Source organism: Hetaerina americana, unplaced genomic scaffold (genome assembly GCF_022747635.1).
Source record: "Hetaerina americana unplaced genomic scaffold, ioHetAmer1.1.p SCAF_5, whole genome shotgun sequence".
NCBI classification, from domain to species: domain Eukaryota; kingdom Metazoa; phylum Arthropoda; class Insecta; order Odonata; family Calopterygidae; genus Hetaerina; species Hetaerina americana.
Genome location: NW_027287095.1, coordinates 32331500 through 32349336, shown reverse-complemented (window position 1 = coordinate 32349336; position 17837 = coordinate 32331500). Strand labels below are relative to the sequence as shown.

Here is a 17837-nt window from a genome sequence, read left to right as displayed (position 1 = left end):
CATGTTGGGCAATCAATTTTTTCATTAGGTTTTTGCATTTTATGTGTAAACTTGCATGGCAAATTGACAGAAAACATGGCTTTCTAACTTTTAATAACCATTAAGAACTTGAGCTCTAAAAGAGACTGTAATTCCATATAAATATTGACTAAATAAGAAAGTAGTAAGTGTATTTTTAAAAATAGGCCTTGTCTATGTTGTTGCCTGGGAATGCCATAATTTATTCTGGGTACAATCCTAGTAAAATGCATGCAAGTATGATGATTTCATGTTTTAGATAAATCAAAACACATGAATAATTGGGTTTTTGAAAAAAAATGAAAATTTAACAGAGGTTTAAAAAATTTCCCGGTAAATTTTTATCAATCACTAACTTTTCTCAGTTTTCTCGATCTGTACCTGCCATGAAACCTTTCAGGAGGTCTTCAATTGATTACCAATAAATAATGCAACATTATTCATATGTTCACACTGAGGACATTTTAGTATGTTGATAAATATGTATGAAAATAAAATTTCATTTAAATAAAACATTTCCAGGGAAAATGTATTTACAGAAAAATATCACCACCTAAATTACTAAAGATGGACCAACACCAAGGACATAACCCGTTTTAAAGCATTATAAATATACTACATACCTCTATGAGCCTTAAGCTGGTTTCATGCCACAGTAAAAGATAATTAATTACTAAAAGAATAATCATTTTAGTTTTACATAATAATATAAAGAATAATTTTGAGGTGCTTCACTTATCATGAGAAACATTGGAAATAATATTCTTATATATGTGAATACATATGTTTCTTCTTCTGCTGATATCCTGGCCCTCAAATGTGCATGTATTCCATAAGTCTTTGTATAATTCTTTTAATGACCAACTTTCTGAATGTCCGATACAGTGAGCCCCTATTCAATTCCACATACTTCCTTCCTCCCTTCATTTCATCCAATATGATTATCCTATTTCTACCCCTCCTTCATTAGCCTAATGTTCTCCCCTCTATGTCTTTGACATCCCATTTTCAATCAATATTCTCTGCATCAATTTTTTTGATCTCCTTATGATTTCTCCCATCAATCCCCTCTCCTCCCCCACCATACCTAGCACTTCCTCAGTTGTTTTCTTTTCTGTCCACTTCACCTTCTCCATCCTTCTCCACACCTAAATTTTAAAAGCCTTCAATCTATTCCATGCTTCTGTGCCGTAGAAAATAATTTTCTGCCACAAGGTTTTGACAAGCTGTTTCTTAACATCCTTACTCAACGTCCCTGTCATCAATCTCTCCTCCTCGCAAAAGCATCTTTGCCTAACATAATTCTTCATGTTTCCCAACTACTATGACCATTTTTGTCCATCAATCAGAAACATCCCCCTATAGAGAAGCTCAAAAACATGGATGACTGAAAATTTATTTTTGAATTGGTTCAATCAATTGTTTGTATTTACAGTGAAATGGCATTTTTGAAAAAATGCCTTGAACTGAAATAATTCCCAAATTTAGATAGCCGTGCAACTTATCTACCTGCTGAGTCTCTCATACCCAAAGAAAGTAAAAATTATTGCCATGTATTTGCCAAGAAATATCACAGCATCAATCCATTCATTTGATAAATGTATCATTTTTAATTTTATGGTGAGTTTAAGATGCAAGCTAATTTTATCTTTGCTGACATCATATCATGAAAACAATGAATTCCTAAAGTTGTTAACTTTACGTAGTTTGCAAAATTAGTCTTGCTAAGCAAATGCTTTCTGAAGGCTGACTTAAATTACCGGAAAGAAATTTTCTGAGAATAGCTAAAGGAAAGAATCTAACTTAAACCAATGACGAGCAAAACAGTTGAAAAATTGGTATACATTATGATATGCCGGCAGTTACATAAATCCTCGAAGAAAAGGGATTCACAGAAAATGCCATTAGTCAGTGGGATGAAATTGGCAAGAAAGAAATCATTAACAAACAAAATCATTGCTGAAAGTGTGGGAGAAAACAATTCTGCAGGGTAATGAACAAAAGAAAAATGATAATGGAGAGTGACATAGAAACAGAAGAACCAGAGGAGCCAGTAATATTTGCACATATCAGAAAGAAATGCAAGGCTTTGAGACTGTGCTTGCAGGGTTAGAGGTATGGTTAGTTGCATGAAGGTGTGCATATCAACATTTTGCATTTAGTGAAACAAAAATGATCTTGCAAAGGCAAATGCCACCTAAACAAAAAAGTAAGATTCTTAAAGAAGAGTTAAAAAATTGCTTGAATGTCTCAGTGCTGATCTATTTCTTCATGATGTTCTTTGAAAATAAAGATTCAAGAAACTGTTGTCTGGTAAGATTTTATAAAAATTCTTTATAGTAAATATAAATCGGTTTTAGAGTTGAATATTTTAGGTCTCTTAAATTTTGAAGTGAGATTTTGCAGTGATAAGAAGATATAATCTGAAAGTATGCATCAGCTGTTCACTGAGATCAATTCTAAATCTAAAAATTATTTTAGAACTCCGGTATCCTGTCTTCAACTACAGTGAAACATTAACTACCAGTGGAAAAGCTCAAGAACCAAAAATGCATGGATTTGTCCATTAGCAACTTCTGATATTGGGCGTTAAGATCTTGTAGAATCCACAATATTGTGGCTATTCATGTCAAAATATAACAAAGCTGAAGCTGAAGAGGATGAAATCTTCTTGTCCAGGATCATAATGGGTGATGAGTCATGGGTTTATGGATATGACAGTGCGCAATGGATGGAGAAAACATTTCCCCACCCCAAAAAAGCTTGACAAGTTCATTCCAATGTCAAGTGATGTTGACTGTTTTTTTCAATGCAAAGTGGGTTGTGCATTATGAATACCTACATAGAGGCCAGACAGTCAACATGGATTACTACTTGGGGGTAATGAAACATTTAAGAGAGAGAATCAGGCGAAAACGGCCTGAACTTTGGAGGAGCAGTGAAAGGTTTTTTCACCACGAAATCGTCCCAGCTCATTCATCTCTTAGAACTCTTGAGTCTTCAGCCAAAAACAAGACTGCTTTGCTTCCCTGTCCAACCTACTCCCCAGACCTGGCCCCATGTGACTTTTTTCTGTTTCCCAAACTAGAAACCTGGCCCCAAGGAAAGATATACCACCATTCCAGTGATATAGGAAAATTTGACGGAGGAGCTTATTAGCATTCCAGTAGATGTATTCCAGGACTGTTTGAAATGGTGGAAACACTGTTGGGATAAGTGTGCTTGTTGGGGAGGAGACTACTTTGAGGGGGGTAGCTCAGGGGTAAGAAAACCAGTGTGAGACCAGTAAGAAGCAATGGATAGCAAATGAATTCCCTCATTCATCACGTAATGTAAGTTACCTGATTTTATTTAGTGGTTGAAGGTAGTGGGGCATCAACAATTACTTTTCATTAGTGTCTTGCATGCAGTGCACAAACTATTAATGTGGATCAAAAACTGGTTCTGCTCTTGTTTGGAGGAACAAATTTGGAGAGTAAAGAAATAAATAGAACAAAAATCCTAAAGGGAACAACAAAATAGTTATCACTATCCTATTTCAACAAATTTGTCAATCTTGCGCATAGGAGTAAAGCTGAAAAGGTATCACTGATACAGTAAATGGTACTGAGCAACACTATTTCTGAGAATATTTCAATGAAGGCAATAAAGGATGAAATTTAGGTTTGTGCACAATTTATATTAATTAGCATTATCAGGGTTTTGTTTTGAAATTTAGTAGCCCAGCACAAGTAGTCCATTTTCAAAAAATTACATAAGTCACAAACATATACTTTCCTGCTGTATTTGACTCGAAGCACTACAATCCAATTGGGATGAATGATAACATGGTAGACTTTACAGAATTAAAGAAATTAAATGTGAAAAGAGCCTTGTTTTAGTAAACAAAACAGATTTGAGAAAAAAGTTGTTTCTTAAAATGTTAATAATAAAAAAAAAACATTGGATTTCACTAGCTGGAAGAATTTTTTAAAAATTACTTGACCAGAAGAACCTTTTGGATAATAGTGAATCCCTAAAACTTTCTTGGATATTTTTTTAAGTATGGCAGAAAATAACAGCATTTGTGACACTGAGTTTTCCTTACAGTTTTGGAATTTTGCTAAAAGATTCTTTGTTCGTGCTCAAGGAAGTCGGGATTTCAGGAATATGGAGATTCATACATGTATTATTAGGTCAATTTTAGTTTTTTTTGTGACATTCATGAGTTTTTTGTGTTAACACTTGCCTTACTTGCCTCGTACACATCAGCCAGAAATTTCAAAACTCTTATTCCAATAACATACCGCAAATAACACTTCATAAAATTTCATAGAGGTACAGCTATCTTTCACTGCTATTGCGTCGGATAACTAAACCTAAAATTAATTTCTTTAACTTGGTAAGAGTGGTTAAAATTAATTGGCAGTCGACCATTTAAGATTGGTTTTGGATGGAAATGAACTTAACACCCTTACATTTCTTAACCTTCTCTGGCAAACAACAACCTGACAGCCCACACTACAATAACCCTTTTTCAATTCTGTGCTTGAGATTTAAATTATAGAATTGTGAAATTAAAGACCATTGACATTTAACAGAGGCAAGACAAGGAACTTATAAGTGATCAATGGGAAGTAATCAAAGAAAAAAACATCCCCTAACACAGAAAAATATACTCTGGAAACATGCCTGCTTATGGTCCTACAAGATCAAATGACTTAAGACAGCTGTTTTCAGCGGCTGGAAAAGAAGACATATTTTCAAAGAAGTGCAGAATCAATTGAAATATGCACAGATACAAGTAACAAAATGTTAGGATAAAAATGGTAATTATTAAATATTAATATCTTCAATGCTTCTTCATTGAAGAGAAACTATTGAAGTAATATATTTTCAATAATTGTTCAGTGGCAGAAAAAGTGATAAACATTATTTGTTACAAGGGTTTGCTTTGTCAACATATTACCCTCAAACATATTTTGATATCTCCCACACAGGTGCAGGTATGCACTGCCTAAAATTCAATAAAAAGTTACACACAGCAGGCTTTTATCATGGGCTGCTAAGCATGACTTCACTTCATCAACAAAACTTACAATAGTTCCTGCCTCTGATGAATGTATATTTATTGCATGTTATTCAATCATCACTTAAGTGCTATTTCATCGTGCTTGTTTAGGAAGAGCTCTATAGAAATATATCCAAACTTTGATGCAATACACTGCATTAAAAGTACATACAACAGCATTTAACTAAACACTTAAAGAATAAATATAAGGATGATGAAAAGTTATATCATACCTTATGTCGTAGCCAAATACAAAAGCTGTGCCTGATGTTGGAGCTGTAAGTCCAGTAAGGATGTTGAACAAGGTAGTTTTTCCCGCACCATTGTGACCCAGAATGGCTGTTATTTGTCCCTCATAAATTGTCAGATTGATTCCTACAGAATAAATGAGACAATTATAATTTTTAATTCAAGTTATTGATATCAAATAAGAGAAAAATATGGCAACATTTTGATATGATTTTCACATTGCTGACATGGCAATTGTGAAAAAAAGTCACCTCCAATGGGCAGATCATCAATTCCATAAATTATTTCTGTTAATTCACAGCAAATAAAATAAATTTTAAAATTATAACTCTCTTAGAAATTAACCAGCCACACAAGTTAAACAGGAAATTACGTAGCTGAAACAGGATGGATTCAGTCATTTACACAATCATATTTATACAGTGGAACCTCACTTAACGAGCACCTCACGTAGCAAGTAATTCACATTACAAGCAAAATTGTTGGTCCCAAAAATTACTCCCTCAATGATTAAATTTTTGCATAATGAGCAAGAGTTTTGGCTTATCCATGCAACTCGAAGATATTGAAAAGAAGTAAATTAGTCATTTTCATTGAATTGCCGATTGAAAGTAAAAAGGTAACACCTTCGGTTAACTTCTTTTGTAGCACCCATACCTCAGGCCAGAAAATTTTTAATTTTAGATGCCTTCTGCATTCAAATTCACAACAGAGCAGATGATTGCTATTGTCTACTTCACATTTTTATAAGACTAAGCTGTTCTCAAGTACTGCAGCACATTGAGTAATCAATATGATTGTCACCACCCCAAGAAATGAAAAATTTACCAATGTATGGTAAGGATTTTGTCACAGAAAAAACTAAAGAGAAGTTACTCCCAAAAAAATTCCCCAAGTGGTATGGGTTAGTGACTCACTGAAAATGAAAATATTGAATGCAAACATTTCATTCATTCACATAGTGGACACTATATTGGCAAGCCTCAAACTGGGTCCAAGAACTTCTAAAGAAATCAATTTGGGCACTATTTTTAACACATATGCTGAAAACTTTGACAAATACTATCTTTGAGTCAGTTTGTACAAAAATTTCATTTTTCTTCGAAAAACTTATTTCTCTTTGATTTTCGTAATGTATATGCTCTATGACCTACACTGTTACAATGCATACTTAATGGAAATGATTTAAAATGTGCAAAGGCAAATTCACCTCTTGCCCTAGACAAAGATATAAAATGCCAATTATTTGTTGGTACCTGGTTTCCACAGCTCCCAGGACTTCCAATTTTTTTTAAATTTCAAAGCAATGTTTTTGGAGGATAAATTGCAGGACTAATTCTCACTCTTCTTATTCCTGAGACTTGCAACAGGGAAATACTCTAATTGACTGGCATATAATACAATAAAGCTTTAAAAATCAGCATACGAAAATATTGATTTTACATTTCATGAATGACTCAATGAAGTTAGCAAATTGTTCTATGTGCATGAGATGTCATTTTTGGGGACAAGACAAGATTCCACATGTGATACATCATATTTATACCTGCTTGAGGAAGGGGGGGGGGGAGAGTGTGGAGTAAGGTAGGCAGGGACAAAGAGGGGAAATATGGAAAACCCAAAGAATCACGGAAACTAAAGAAATGGAGAGGTAAAAAGAGGGGGGGAGGGAGATAAGCACTTGGAAGAAAAGCCCAAAAAGTTGGTGTCGTCTATTGTTTGCGGGTGATCTTTATAATAAGATTGCCTGAAAATGCAATAAAAGAAAATTTAATATCTCATTTCATAATCTGCATACTCTAGGAAAAATCCTATGCTACAACAAAGACAAATTGGAACCCCTCTTGCAATCCAACATTTACAAGGTGAAGTGTAATTCCTGTGATATGTGCTACATAGGCCAGACTGGAAGAAATTTCAAAACTAGAATGAAAGAACGTGAAAGATGCTGGAGGACTCTTGATGAAACATCAATCCTAGCTACTACATCTACAGCTACTGCATCTACTACAGTTATCCCACTCATATAAATTTTATCTGGAAATTCTAAACTACGAAAACATGGGCATAAGACTTGATATTTTAGAGCAACTTGAAATTGTCAAATTAAATATGAATATTCTTTTAAAAAACACAATATTTTAGTAATCCACCCTCCTCTCCTCACGATCCTTTTTCCACAGAAAAAAGTGAAATTCCCTCTCTCCTATTTATTCCACCCTTCACATATTTCCCATCTAACCACCCCTTACCCTCCACTCTCAGTATGTGTCTAACAACCCTTCTCTGATAATGTCCTTCTTAAAATCACTTAAATCTCATCCCTCAACCTGCCTCTATCCCTTCGATGTCTCCTTCCTGCTAAACCCTTCTTTATTTTTCCCTCGTTCCTACCGCCAGGATACAAGCAACCTGCCACTATCCTCTCAAATAATGACCACAAGTGCTAATCTCCACCCCCCTCTTTTTACCTCTCCATTTCTTTTGTTTCCCTGTTTCTTTGGGTTTTCCATATTTCCCTTCTTTGTCCATGCCTACTTTACTCCTCACTCTTTTCTTCCCCCCTCTTCCTCAAACAGGTATAAATATGATGTATTACATGTTGAATCTTGTCTCGTACCTGAAGATGGTTCGATGAACTGAAACACGTTCTATGTTACAAATAAATCCGTGGAAAAGTGCTAATTTTGTTTTTTTCATAATGCATGTGATGTGTCCTCCCATGCTTACCATTGACTGCTTTCACTTCTGGCTTCCTGCACGCATGAAATCTCTTGTGGAGATCAACAATCTGGATGGCCTCCCTACCCTTCATTTCTCGAGGAACCTGTTCAACATCCCCTTCAATCCCTCCATCACTAACACCTAGCCCCACCCTCTCCTCTTCACCAGCATCCCTCCCATTCCCTCTCCGCATGGCTGATATAGCATTCATTGATGTAAAGTCTCCATTCAATTTTGTCCGTGCATCAGGTGTTGTTGGTTTATGGTTATGCTAAAATATATTACAACATTCTGAATGAATCACATGAGAGAAGACAAAAACAAATTTCACTACTATTTCCATATATTCTAGAACAATACATTTTTTTTATGGTGCAGCAGATAAGCACTACAAAAAATTGTAAGAAAATACACACAAAATATTTCAGACTTTTATCAAGATAAATAAGAGATAGTAAAAGCCAAAAAAATACAAATTACTTCCCTACCAAGCCCACCTTTAGAATACTTATCAGAATAATGAATATTATTAACAGTAAACAGGGACAACAACAGTATTTATGAATGCCCCAAAAAATATCAATCAGTAATATATTTCATACATTCAGATTTTATGTGCATTGGTGAGTTTGGTGTTTTTGTTGTCTTATTTTACATATTTCATTAGAATTTAATATCACATTTGGATCTCTCGAGCAAAAAACCGTCATATATATCACACGATATTTGTAAAATAATAGTTAGTCACATATATGATAATTTCAAAATGCAGAGTCTGTAAAGCAAGCTTAAGGAATATTGGAATTTAAAACCACAGCTACTTGAAGGGGTGAGAGATTTCAGAATTTATTATATAATCATGAACTTACTCTTGGAGCTACCTTCCTTGAGCACCAAAAGGATGGAGTGAAACAAAACCATGGCTTCCTTTTAGTTCCATGTTCACCTTAAAAAAAATGAACACGCATATTACACAATGCATGATTTTGTTTACCTTGATAAATCTATTACATGAATCAAAAGCTAAAAAAAAAAAAAAATAATAATAACATACTTGGGATAACACAGTCCAGATAGTATGCTAAGAAGCCATATAAAACAATGTCAAAAGACATCATTATGAGACTTCCACCAAATGGTATTCCAGGACCAGACCATAAATTATCAAAACTCACTCCTTCCCCAGAAAGATCAAGAACCAAAGCCTGAAAGGTTACATTCAAGATTAAGAATCAGTAAAAACTACACAGTTTTTGAAATACAAATATGTATCAATCCATAGAGCCATGCAATGCCACACAATAATACCTTACCTTATCCATTGCTAAAGCAAATCCAGAAGAGCTTATTAAAGAAACAAACCAAAATGCAGAAGAGCTGGAATCATCAACAAAAACTTGAATAAAATACAGCAAACTCATGATATTTACAGCAAAATTCCCAAGTATTCCGGCAGTCTGAGAAAAAAAATTGAGTCAATATCCGATGATGAATTTTACCTTTTGACATTAGTCCCAGATACAATTAGCAGATTATTAAGAATTATTTGCATATAAACAGGCTAATGAATATTTAATCAAGGACTAACTTACCCTTGACTTGTCAAAAAATGGTGTAAGCATGAATCCAAACATTATGATGGACAGGGCATAAAGCAGGATGAGCAAGAATACTAATATGAAGTTGGTATGCTGGAAAACTTGTAGAGTAAAGAGCAGAACTGTACTTATAATTGTTAAAAACAAAACAAAAACACCATAAATAATAAACCATGAGAGCCTGCAAGTAAAAAAGAAAAATTGTATAGCAATATGCGTATCTTTCAATGGTTTTTTGTTTATGATGCTCAAGTTATTTAGTGATGTTACTAATAAAATATGCACATTTCATCACTTATATGGAATGGATAATTAGGGCTTATAGTCTGAAAGTCCTCCTCATGCAAATGCATTTACTCAAATGATTAAGGCATATTACTCTTGGCACGAGATAAAAATTAAATTTCTTCTGCCATAACCATTTGAATGCAATGAGTCCAAAGGGAAAATAAAACAATTTTGACACCCATTAACTGGAGGAGGATTTTCAGTTTCTCAGTTTCAATGAATACAATAAATAAAGTTGGTCACCTTGAAACAACAAGCCATCCAGAAACCCTGAATGCTGTTTTAAGATGACTATACATCATGATTTATCCATATTCATTGATACAAACATAAAAATTGTTAACACTAAAAGAACATGCGACAATCACAGGAGTGCTTACCAGAAAACAGAGTCACGAAGCCCCATTATTTTCATTCCTTCTTTGATTTTATTTTCTTTTTCCCCAACAATCAAAATTAAGAGATACGTAATGAACTGGGAAAGAGCCATCACCATGTAAAGAGGAATCACAACACGGAATGCCACCATCCAACCTGGAAAATATATTAACAACATCATAAGTAGTAATTGGTTGGTTCCACCTGTTTTCAGCTCTGGTCATGTTTTAGTACTTAGATTTGGTTCTAACTTCTCTTGAATGGAGAGGTATCGAGATTAAGTTGGGAAAGAAAAGCTCAATTAGACAGACATTATAACCTTATTACAACTTAGAAATTTGGATACTCAGAAATATCATACAAAATGTATTGATGCATTGCACAATAAAACTTTCCTCTCTATCTCTATCAAGGGCATATGTAAGTAACACCTGTACCTCCGCATGATGTGACAAATACATAAATGAAAAAGATTAAAAAGTGTGTGAAACAATGTAAGCATGGTTGCCTTTTGCACATTATTTCTCAGTGACTCTCTCCTCCTATAGTAAATCACTAATGTAAACCTAGAACATATTTTTATGCATGAAAAATACAGAATTTGATAAGTTAACCTCTAATGAAAAAGTAGATGAAACTATGTCAGTTCGATTAACTTTTACACATCGCTTTCTATCAACTGCCTCCTTGATTCCAAATTATAAATGTGGATTGCACAAAATGTTATTGAGTGAGAATAATAAAGAATTTAATGTACTGATTATGCACATGATGAGGGGCTTTTGCGTTTCATTTTTGAGAGACTGGCTCTTGATTCCATAATATGATGAACTTTTTCTAGATGGCTTTATTCAGGGCATCCTGGTCAATTGAGAGTCTATAGCATGCATGAAGGACAATACAGTATAATACCGGAACAAAAAAATGTTTTGTTAAAGAGGTTTTAGAGATGAAAATAAGCCAACTTACTTCACAGGGTTGGCAGTAGACCTTTCTTTTTTATAACATCATTGACAACAACAATCATTCAGCAACTTTTCCAGAACTCAATGATTCTCCTGTTTGCTCATGAAATCTTCAGCACAGTATAACTTTCCACATTGAACACAATAGCACAAATCATGCTCTTAATTCTCTCACAACACAGGCCCAGAGGACTACACACTACCTACAGGATATGGGCTTCGCTGCATCTTTTCACATGTTCAGAAATGTTATTTATAGTTCTCTCTTATCTGATACTTATTAAGTGCATTTATACCTTCTCTCCCCATCAAGTCAAAAAATTAATGAACGCCTGTAATTTTGCAGTTACTCTCATACATCTTTTTTATAGGGGCATCCCATTCATAAAATGCATTAATATATTTTGCATGGTCTATTTTCTTTGTGCATGAAACAATTTGATGTAACTCATATCATGCTCTGTTCAAATTATTATCAAATCATAAATATCATACATATGTGTTGTTACACTTATAAACACAAAGTATTTTTCTGTATTTTATGTTCACAACTGGTTCTTGCTCCATAAATAAATGAAATGAAACAAATAAATATCTCTTTTGGAATGGATGTATTTTATTTTAATTCCAGTTGTCTCAAAAGTGGTGAAACATGGGAACCAAAGAAATGAGCCAACCAATTATTAATTATAAGAGATTACAATCTGAAGAAAAAACATGAAAATTACAATAAAGTATCACAGAAGGATAATTATAATGAACATTACATTTCGGATAACTTAGAATATCATCCAGAAAACAAACATATTTCTGTGCTTACTTTAAAGCAATGCATAATTACAACTTACAACTAATCACAATAAAGAGCTTTAAGAAGAAAAGAGAAGAGCTTTAAAAAGAGCACAACCAATTATCTTGACAGATGATGAAATAATAGGGGATATTTCCATAAATTTAGCAAGTAAGAGAACATTAAGAATTTATTTCTAATAAGAAATAAGGATATTTTAAGGGGATATTTTTATTTACAAATGAGTGAAACAAATTACCTCCTGTATATGCTTCCTTAGGTAACAGTTCCAGCTGAATATCAGGCACTTCTATGTCACTGCGGTCTGAATCCAACTAATAGCCAAAGGATAAAAAAATTTATCAAGAAATTAAAAAAATAGGAGCAAGTTTTCATAAAATAAAAGTTTATACACATGTGGTACGTAAGGTAACAGCTATGCATCTACTCATAAATACCTCATTCTGCGGAAAAAATTTATATCATAATTTGTAAGAACTTGCCTCTTTTCTCAACACATAGCATGAAGCAATAAAAGCTCAAATATGCAACACAACACCCTCATTGAGGCTGCCATGAGTATGATAAATTCTTATTCTTACACTATGTTACTTTGGTAATATAGCTTTCAATAGTTGGTCTGTGAATTTTCAGCTCAATTTTTTGAAAAAGTATTTATCCTGATAAAAAAAATAATTTTCTGTTCATGAAAAAACAATACATCATTAGAATATCATGGCTAGAATATCAATCATTTGAAGGGGATAACTCACACATGTGAGTCATTGGCATAAGCTGACCACAGGTAGATGGTTCAGGCTGTGAGCCAAGTACCCTATGGTATCTTTTTTTTACTGAACCACAAATCTGGGTAATTTTAATTTATCTTTTTATCACATGCTGAATTACACATGAATGTTGCAGCTCACGTCAAATAATTCTTTCCTAAATTCTGATCTTTAGTAAAATTAACTGTAAAAGTAATTACACTGAGACATCATTCTGAAATTGAAAATCTATTAATGTAAGGTAGGTACATAGTTCTTTCAGTGTCTATCAAATTTGGCTTTCTGACGATATTTTCAGGACAAGAGGAGGGAGTGCAAAATAAAATGTATGGGTCTTGACTTCATGAGTTCTGTTTTGACTATGATCAGATAGGATTTATTTGTTGCACTTACTATCCTACATACAAATGATGAAAAGCCTATTTTTCTACTTCTATTTACAATGAAGCCAAATCAACAAAAATCTTCAGGGGTAAAAAATGGGACATTTTCATTGCTCCTGTAATGCCTACATACAAGTTTTGTGTAAAAAGTATTGGTAGCAAGTTTTTCCTGACGTGTTCTTAAAGTGCTGAATTCAGACTGTTGGTTAAGTGTGCGGATGATTGCAGATTGCATTGGCATTGATAAGATGACAGTTCACACCATTGTGACTGAAAATATGGCACTGAGAAAGACCTGCGCTAAACTCGTCCCAAAGGTCTTGACAGATGACCAAGAGCAGAGTTGAGTGTCTGATTCCGAAGACCTTCTGCAACAGCATCACGATGATTCCCTAACCCCCTTACAGCCCCAACTTTACACTAGCAGACTATAACCTATTGCCAAAAGTGAAATCCTCCCTCAAAGGACACCACCATGGGACCCTAAGTGCCATCAAAGAAGCTTGCACGCGTACCCTTAAAGACCTTTCAGAATCCATCTACCAGGGAGCCTTTGAGCTATGGAAAAGCCGCAGGCAAAAGTGTGTTGATGGTCAAAGAATGTAGTTATGAACTTTGAAGAATTTTGAGGCATTGCAGCAATATCTGAAATAAATCTACTTTTACAAAATTTTTTCTGATACTTTTTACAATACCCATGTAGGTCATTCTCTCTATGCAGTTAAAAGTTTGCTCCTGGAGCCTCATCGCTGGACCATTCCTCATCACATTACTGAGCGTACAAACGATTTGGTCTTCAACAGTGTAGATGGGAGGCTTTTGAGATGTGATAGCGACAAGAATGGGGAAAGTTCTCCATTGGAGAGGAGGACATTTGATGGAAGTTTTAAAAAGAGTGAGGAAAGAAAGGAAGCCACTAGGAAATCTGAAGAATAATAGCTATATCATCAGCATATCCCTGACTGTACATGCCAGTCTAGTTTATTTCTGATATCAAAACATCAACCACCTTTTCCCAGAAGAGTGAGGATAATACACCCCTCCCTGTGGACAACACTGTTTTTAACCCTTTCAGCGCCAGCCCCTTTTCCCTGGTATAGGTGAAAATTACCAGTGCTGCTTTGATGAATTCGTAGGTTTACACTTAGAAATTTATGTAAGTCTAATATGAATATGTTTTACCTAATTTTTTTTGTATTCACTTGAAATAGTTACTGGTATGATCAAAAAATTCAATGTTGTTGTTAACTTGTCTACACATTTAGACAAAATATATAACTTTAAAATTAATTTTTAAAAAATTTTAACTTTTACTTTCAGATTAGAAAATTTATCATTAATAATTTTGTCAAAATTAGTTTCTACTACTAAAACTTAGCTCACAAAAACAATTTAATGCTTTTGGCATTATTTTTTAAATAGTTACATTGAATATACCAAAATATGTGCTTAAGTCCCACACATGTAAATCTTCCTGGAAATCAGCTAATACTCCTACTCTATCCAAATCTGCAAACAAGGAACTCTAGGAAGAAGATATTCTTTGTTCTTTTAGACAAAACAAGTCCAAAAGAATGAATAATTTACGTAATCATTGCCACTGCTAGTCTTCCCTAAGCAACAACAAAAGGGCTAAGAAGGAGAATCTCATACCCGAGCAAAGATAAAATATTTCATTTCCACTGAAATGAATTATCATGCATCAATGGAAAAGTTTTTAAAACAAGAAAGGCAAGGTGAATAGTACTTGCGCTAAAGACGACCTTATAGAAGTACAAAGATGAGCTTTGTAAGAAATACAGAGATGCAAGATAAAATGTAAGCTTATACATAAGCTTAAGTTGATACGGAATCTGCTACACAGGAAAAGAAGATATGCTACAATGCAGAAAACTCCTTATGTTCAAATAACCAAAATGTGAATATATATTTCATTTTCATCATGAAAATATGTCAGCAATGAAAAGAGAGCATAACATAAATATTGTCTACAAAAGTTTTTCAACTCATAGAAAAGTAGAGGTGCAAGCAAAAAAACACCCTGTTGCATTCTTTGCACACACCCCTGTGGCCGATAGATCCTGGCACTTAAGGGGTTGATGGTAACCTTCATGGAATTGTCAGTTCTTTAAAATAAAGTCAGCCACTTTAGAATATTTTCACTATTAAATGGTTCTGTGGAATGGATTTCTGTTGATAGAGTATCCGGCTGTCATAAACTTCTTCATAAAAGAAAATTTAATGGTGACCAAAATTCATTTAAGAATTGTAAATGTGTATGGGGACTCTTCTCCTTGAATTTCCACCATGAAGAAATGGGTGGCTAAGTTTATACATACACGTTAAAGTCTCCAATGAAGGATGTCTGAAAAGTGCAATCACACTGGAAATCATCAAAAAAGTGTACAATATGATTTTGGAAGATCAGAATATAGACATGCGAGAACTGCTAATAGCATTGGGATATCAAAAAAATGCAACCATTACTTTTCGCATGAGAAATTGCACATGACCAAGCTTTGCACAAGATGGGTGGTGCACTTGATCACGGCAATTGTCCACAAGTGTCTTGGCGATGGGAAAATTGAGGGATTTGCACTAAGAGCTGCTTGAACACCCACCCTATTTCTATAATTTCACTCCCTCAGACTTCCACCACTTCCAAAAATTCAAAAGATCCCTTCCTGTCAAACATTTTTCGTCCAATCAAGAAGCAATTGCAGCTTTAGATCAGTACTTTGCAGCACTTTATGAAGAACACTACAAAGATGGGATAATGGCACTGGAATGTTGGATGAAATGTACTCATATTAAAGGTGATTATGTTGAAAAGTAAAACTTATTTCAAAACATAAATTGTTATTTTCATCATCAAGCCAAGAACTTTTCAGATTATCCTTGTACTGATTTTCTCTGAAAATTTTTCCAAAAAAATAATTTGGCCATGAAACTCCTATTAAGGTTGGCACAAAAAAGGGTAAATAGGTTCATAGGCTGACAACGTAGATGAAATATTACATGCAGCCATCTCAGCACTGATTCATTTCTCTGTCACTTTCATTTCATGTTAACATCATAATTCTTTACAAAATTAAAAATATTTGCCAAGAGATTTCTACCATTGTAATTTTTTTCAAATTATAACAGTTCATATATTTTCATCCTATGACCGACTTCCTTTTTTGGTTGAGAACATTTATTTCATTAATTTTCTTTAGAACATTCATTTTGTGAAGGATGTAAAATAAATACACAAAAGACTAACCCGAATTTTTGTGTAGTCTAGAAGAGCCTGAACAGCAACAAACCCAGAATAATAGTACTTATTTACAGGACAGCTGTTTCCAGTTTCAATAGGTATTACCCCACTCCAATGGCCAGTTCCTTGCCTACAAACTGCTGGTGAGACAAAGAGTTCTCCTGTTGGTGGGGTGGCATTGAAGGTTGGATTTGTGCGAATCTGTAATGGGAACAATACACTCATAATTGGTAAGAGAGTACAAATAAAAACCAATACGTGGATAATTTACTTCAAGCAAATTATGACAAAAAAAACTTATGGGAGAAAAAAAAGTTCACATATAATTCTAAAATTGGGATGCCATGGAGTAGGGCATAGTCTAGAAGAGCCTGACAATGTTATTATTAAAACAGAAAATACCAATGAACATTTATGAGAAAAACCACACAGCGACAGCAAAATTCAAATGAAGTTTCTCAAAATATTATTTTGTTTTAATACAGTAATGGCACAAGCTACCAAAAAACTCTCCATCTCTCCTGGCAAAACACAGCCCAAAATCCTATTCTACAAATTGACCCTCCTCATCTTTGTATACTTCCTCCTTCCCTTAGACCTGTCCAACATCCCTATCCTATTCCTGACCTTTCCTCGTTTGCCAAACATTCTCCCCTCTACAACAGCCTTCCACATCCCAAAGCCGATCAATACGCCCTTCATCCAATTTTCCTGATTTCTTCCAACAATCCCCTCTCCTCAACCGCCATACCTATAACTGAATTTATTTTCCTTCCTGTCCACTTCACCTTCTCCATTTTTCTCCACACCCACATTTCAAAAGCCTAATATCTATGCTGATCATCCTGCTTCAATGACCATGTTTCCACACCATATGAAACCACACCCCAAATAAAAGTATTAAAGAGCCTTTCCTTGACATCCTTACTCAGCATCCCTATCATCAGTTCCCTCCTCCTTGTAAAAGCTTCTTGGCCTAATACAATTCTTCTCCTTATGTCCCTACTAATCTGACCATTTTGGTTCAAAACAATTCTGAGCTAGGTAAACTGTTCCACCAGCTCTAGTTTATACCCTATTTTAATGTTTAACTTGGCCTTTCTCTTTCTGGAAAACTGCAAAGCCTTTGTTCAATTTATGTTGATTCTCATTCCATATCTGTCACACAGAATTTCCAATTCACTCAACAATGCTTGCAACCCTTTGGCTGACTTACAAACTAAAACTTGATCATTAGCAAACCTAATTTCATGAATTCCCTGCCAACTTTCATTCCTACCTCTAGTTCTTCCTATGCCTCTTTAATCATTTCCTACATATATAGGTTGAACATAACAGGTGATAATT

At 34.3% G+C, this 17837-nt stretch overlaps 1 protein-coding gene across 1 annotated transcript in view; it reads right to left on the bottom strand.

The window, feature by feature from the left end:
- LOC139694365 (cholesterol transporter ABCA5-like) overlaps positions 1–17837 on the bottom strand; it is an 83548-nt gene that overhangs the window by 49237 nt on the left and 16474 nt on the right. The window contains exons 4-12 of the mRNA XM_071592869.1: positions 16497–16691; positions 12320–12395; positions 10308–10461; positions 9634–9820; positions 9355–9498; positions 9096–9246; positions 8911–8987; positions 8048–8312; positions 5302–5443 (exon numbers count right to left, since the gene is read on the bottom strand). Of these exons, the coding sequence (XP_071448970.1) occupies positions 5302–5443; positions 8048–8312; positions 8911–8987; positions 9096–9246; positions 9355–9498; positions 9634–9820; positions 10308–10461; positions 12320–12395; positions 16497–16691 (1391 nt within the window). The remainder of the gene's footprint in view (positions 1–5301; positions 5444–8047; positions 8313–8910; positions 8988–9095; positions 9247–9354; positions 9499–9633; positions 9821–10307; positions 10462–12319; positions 12396–16496; positions 16692–17837) is intronic.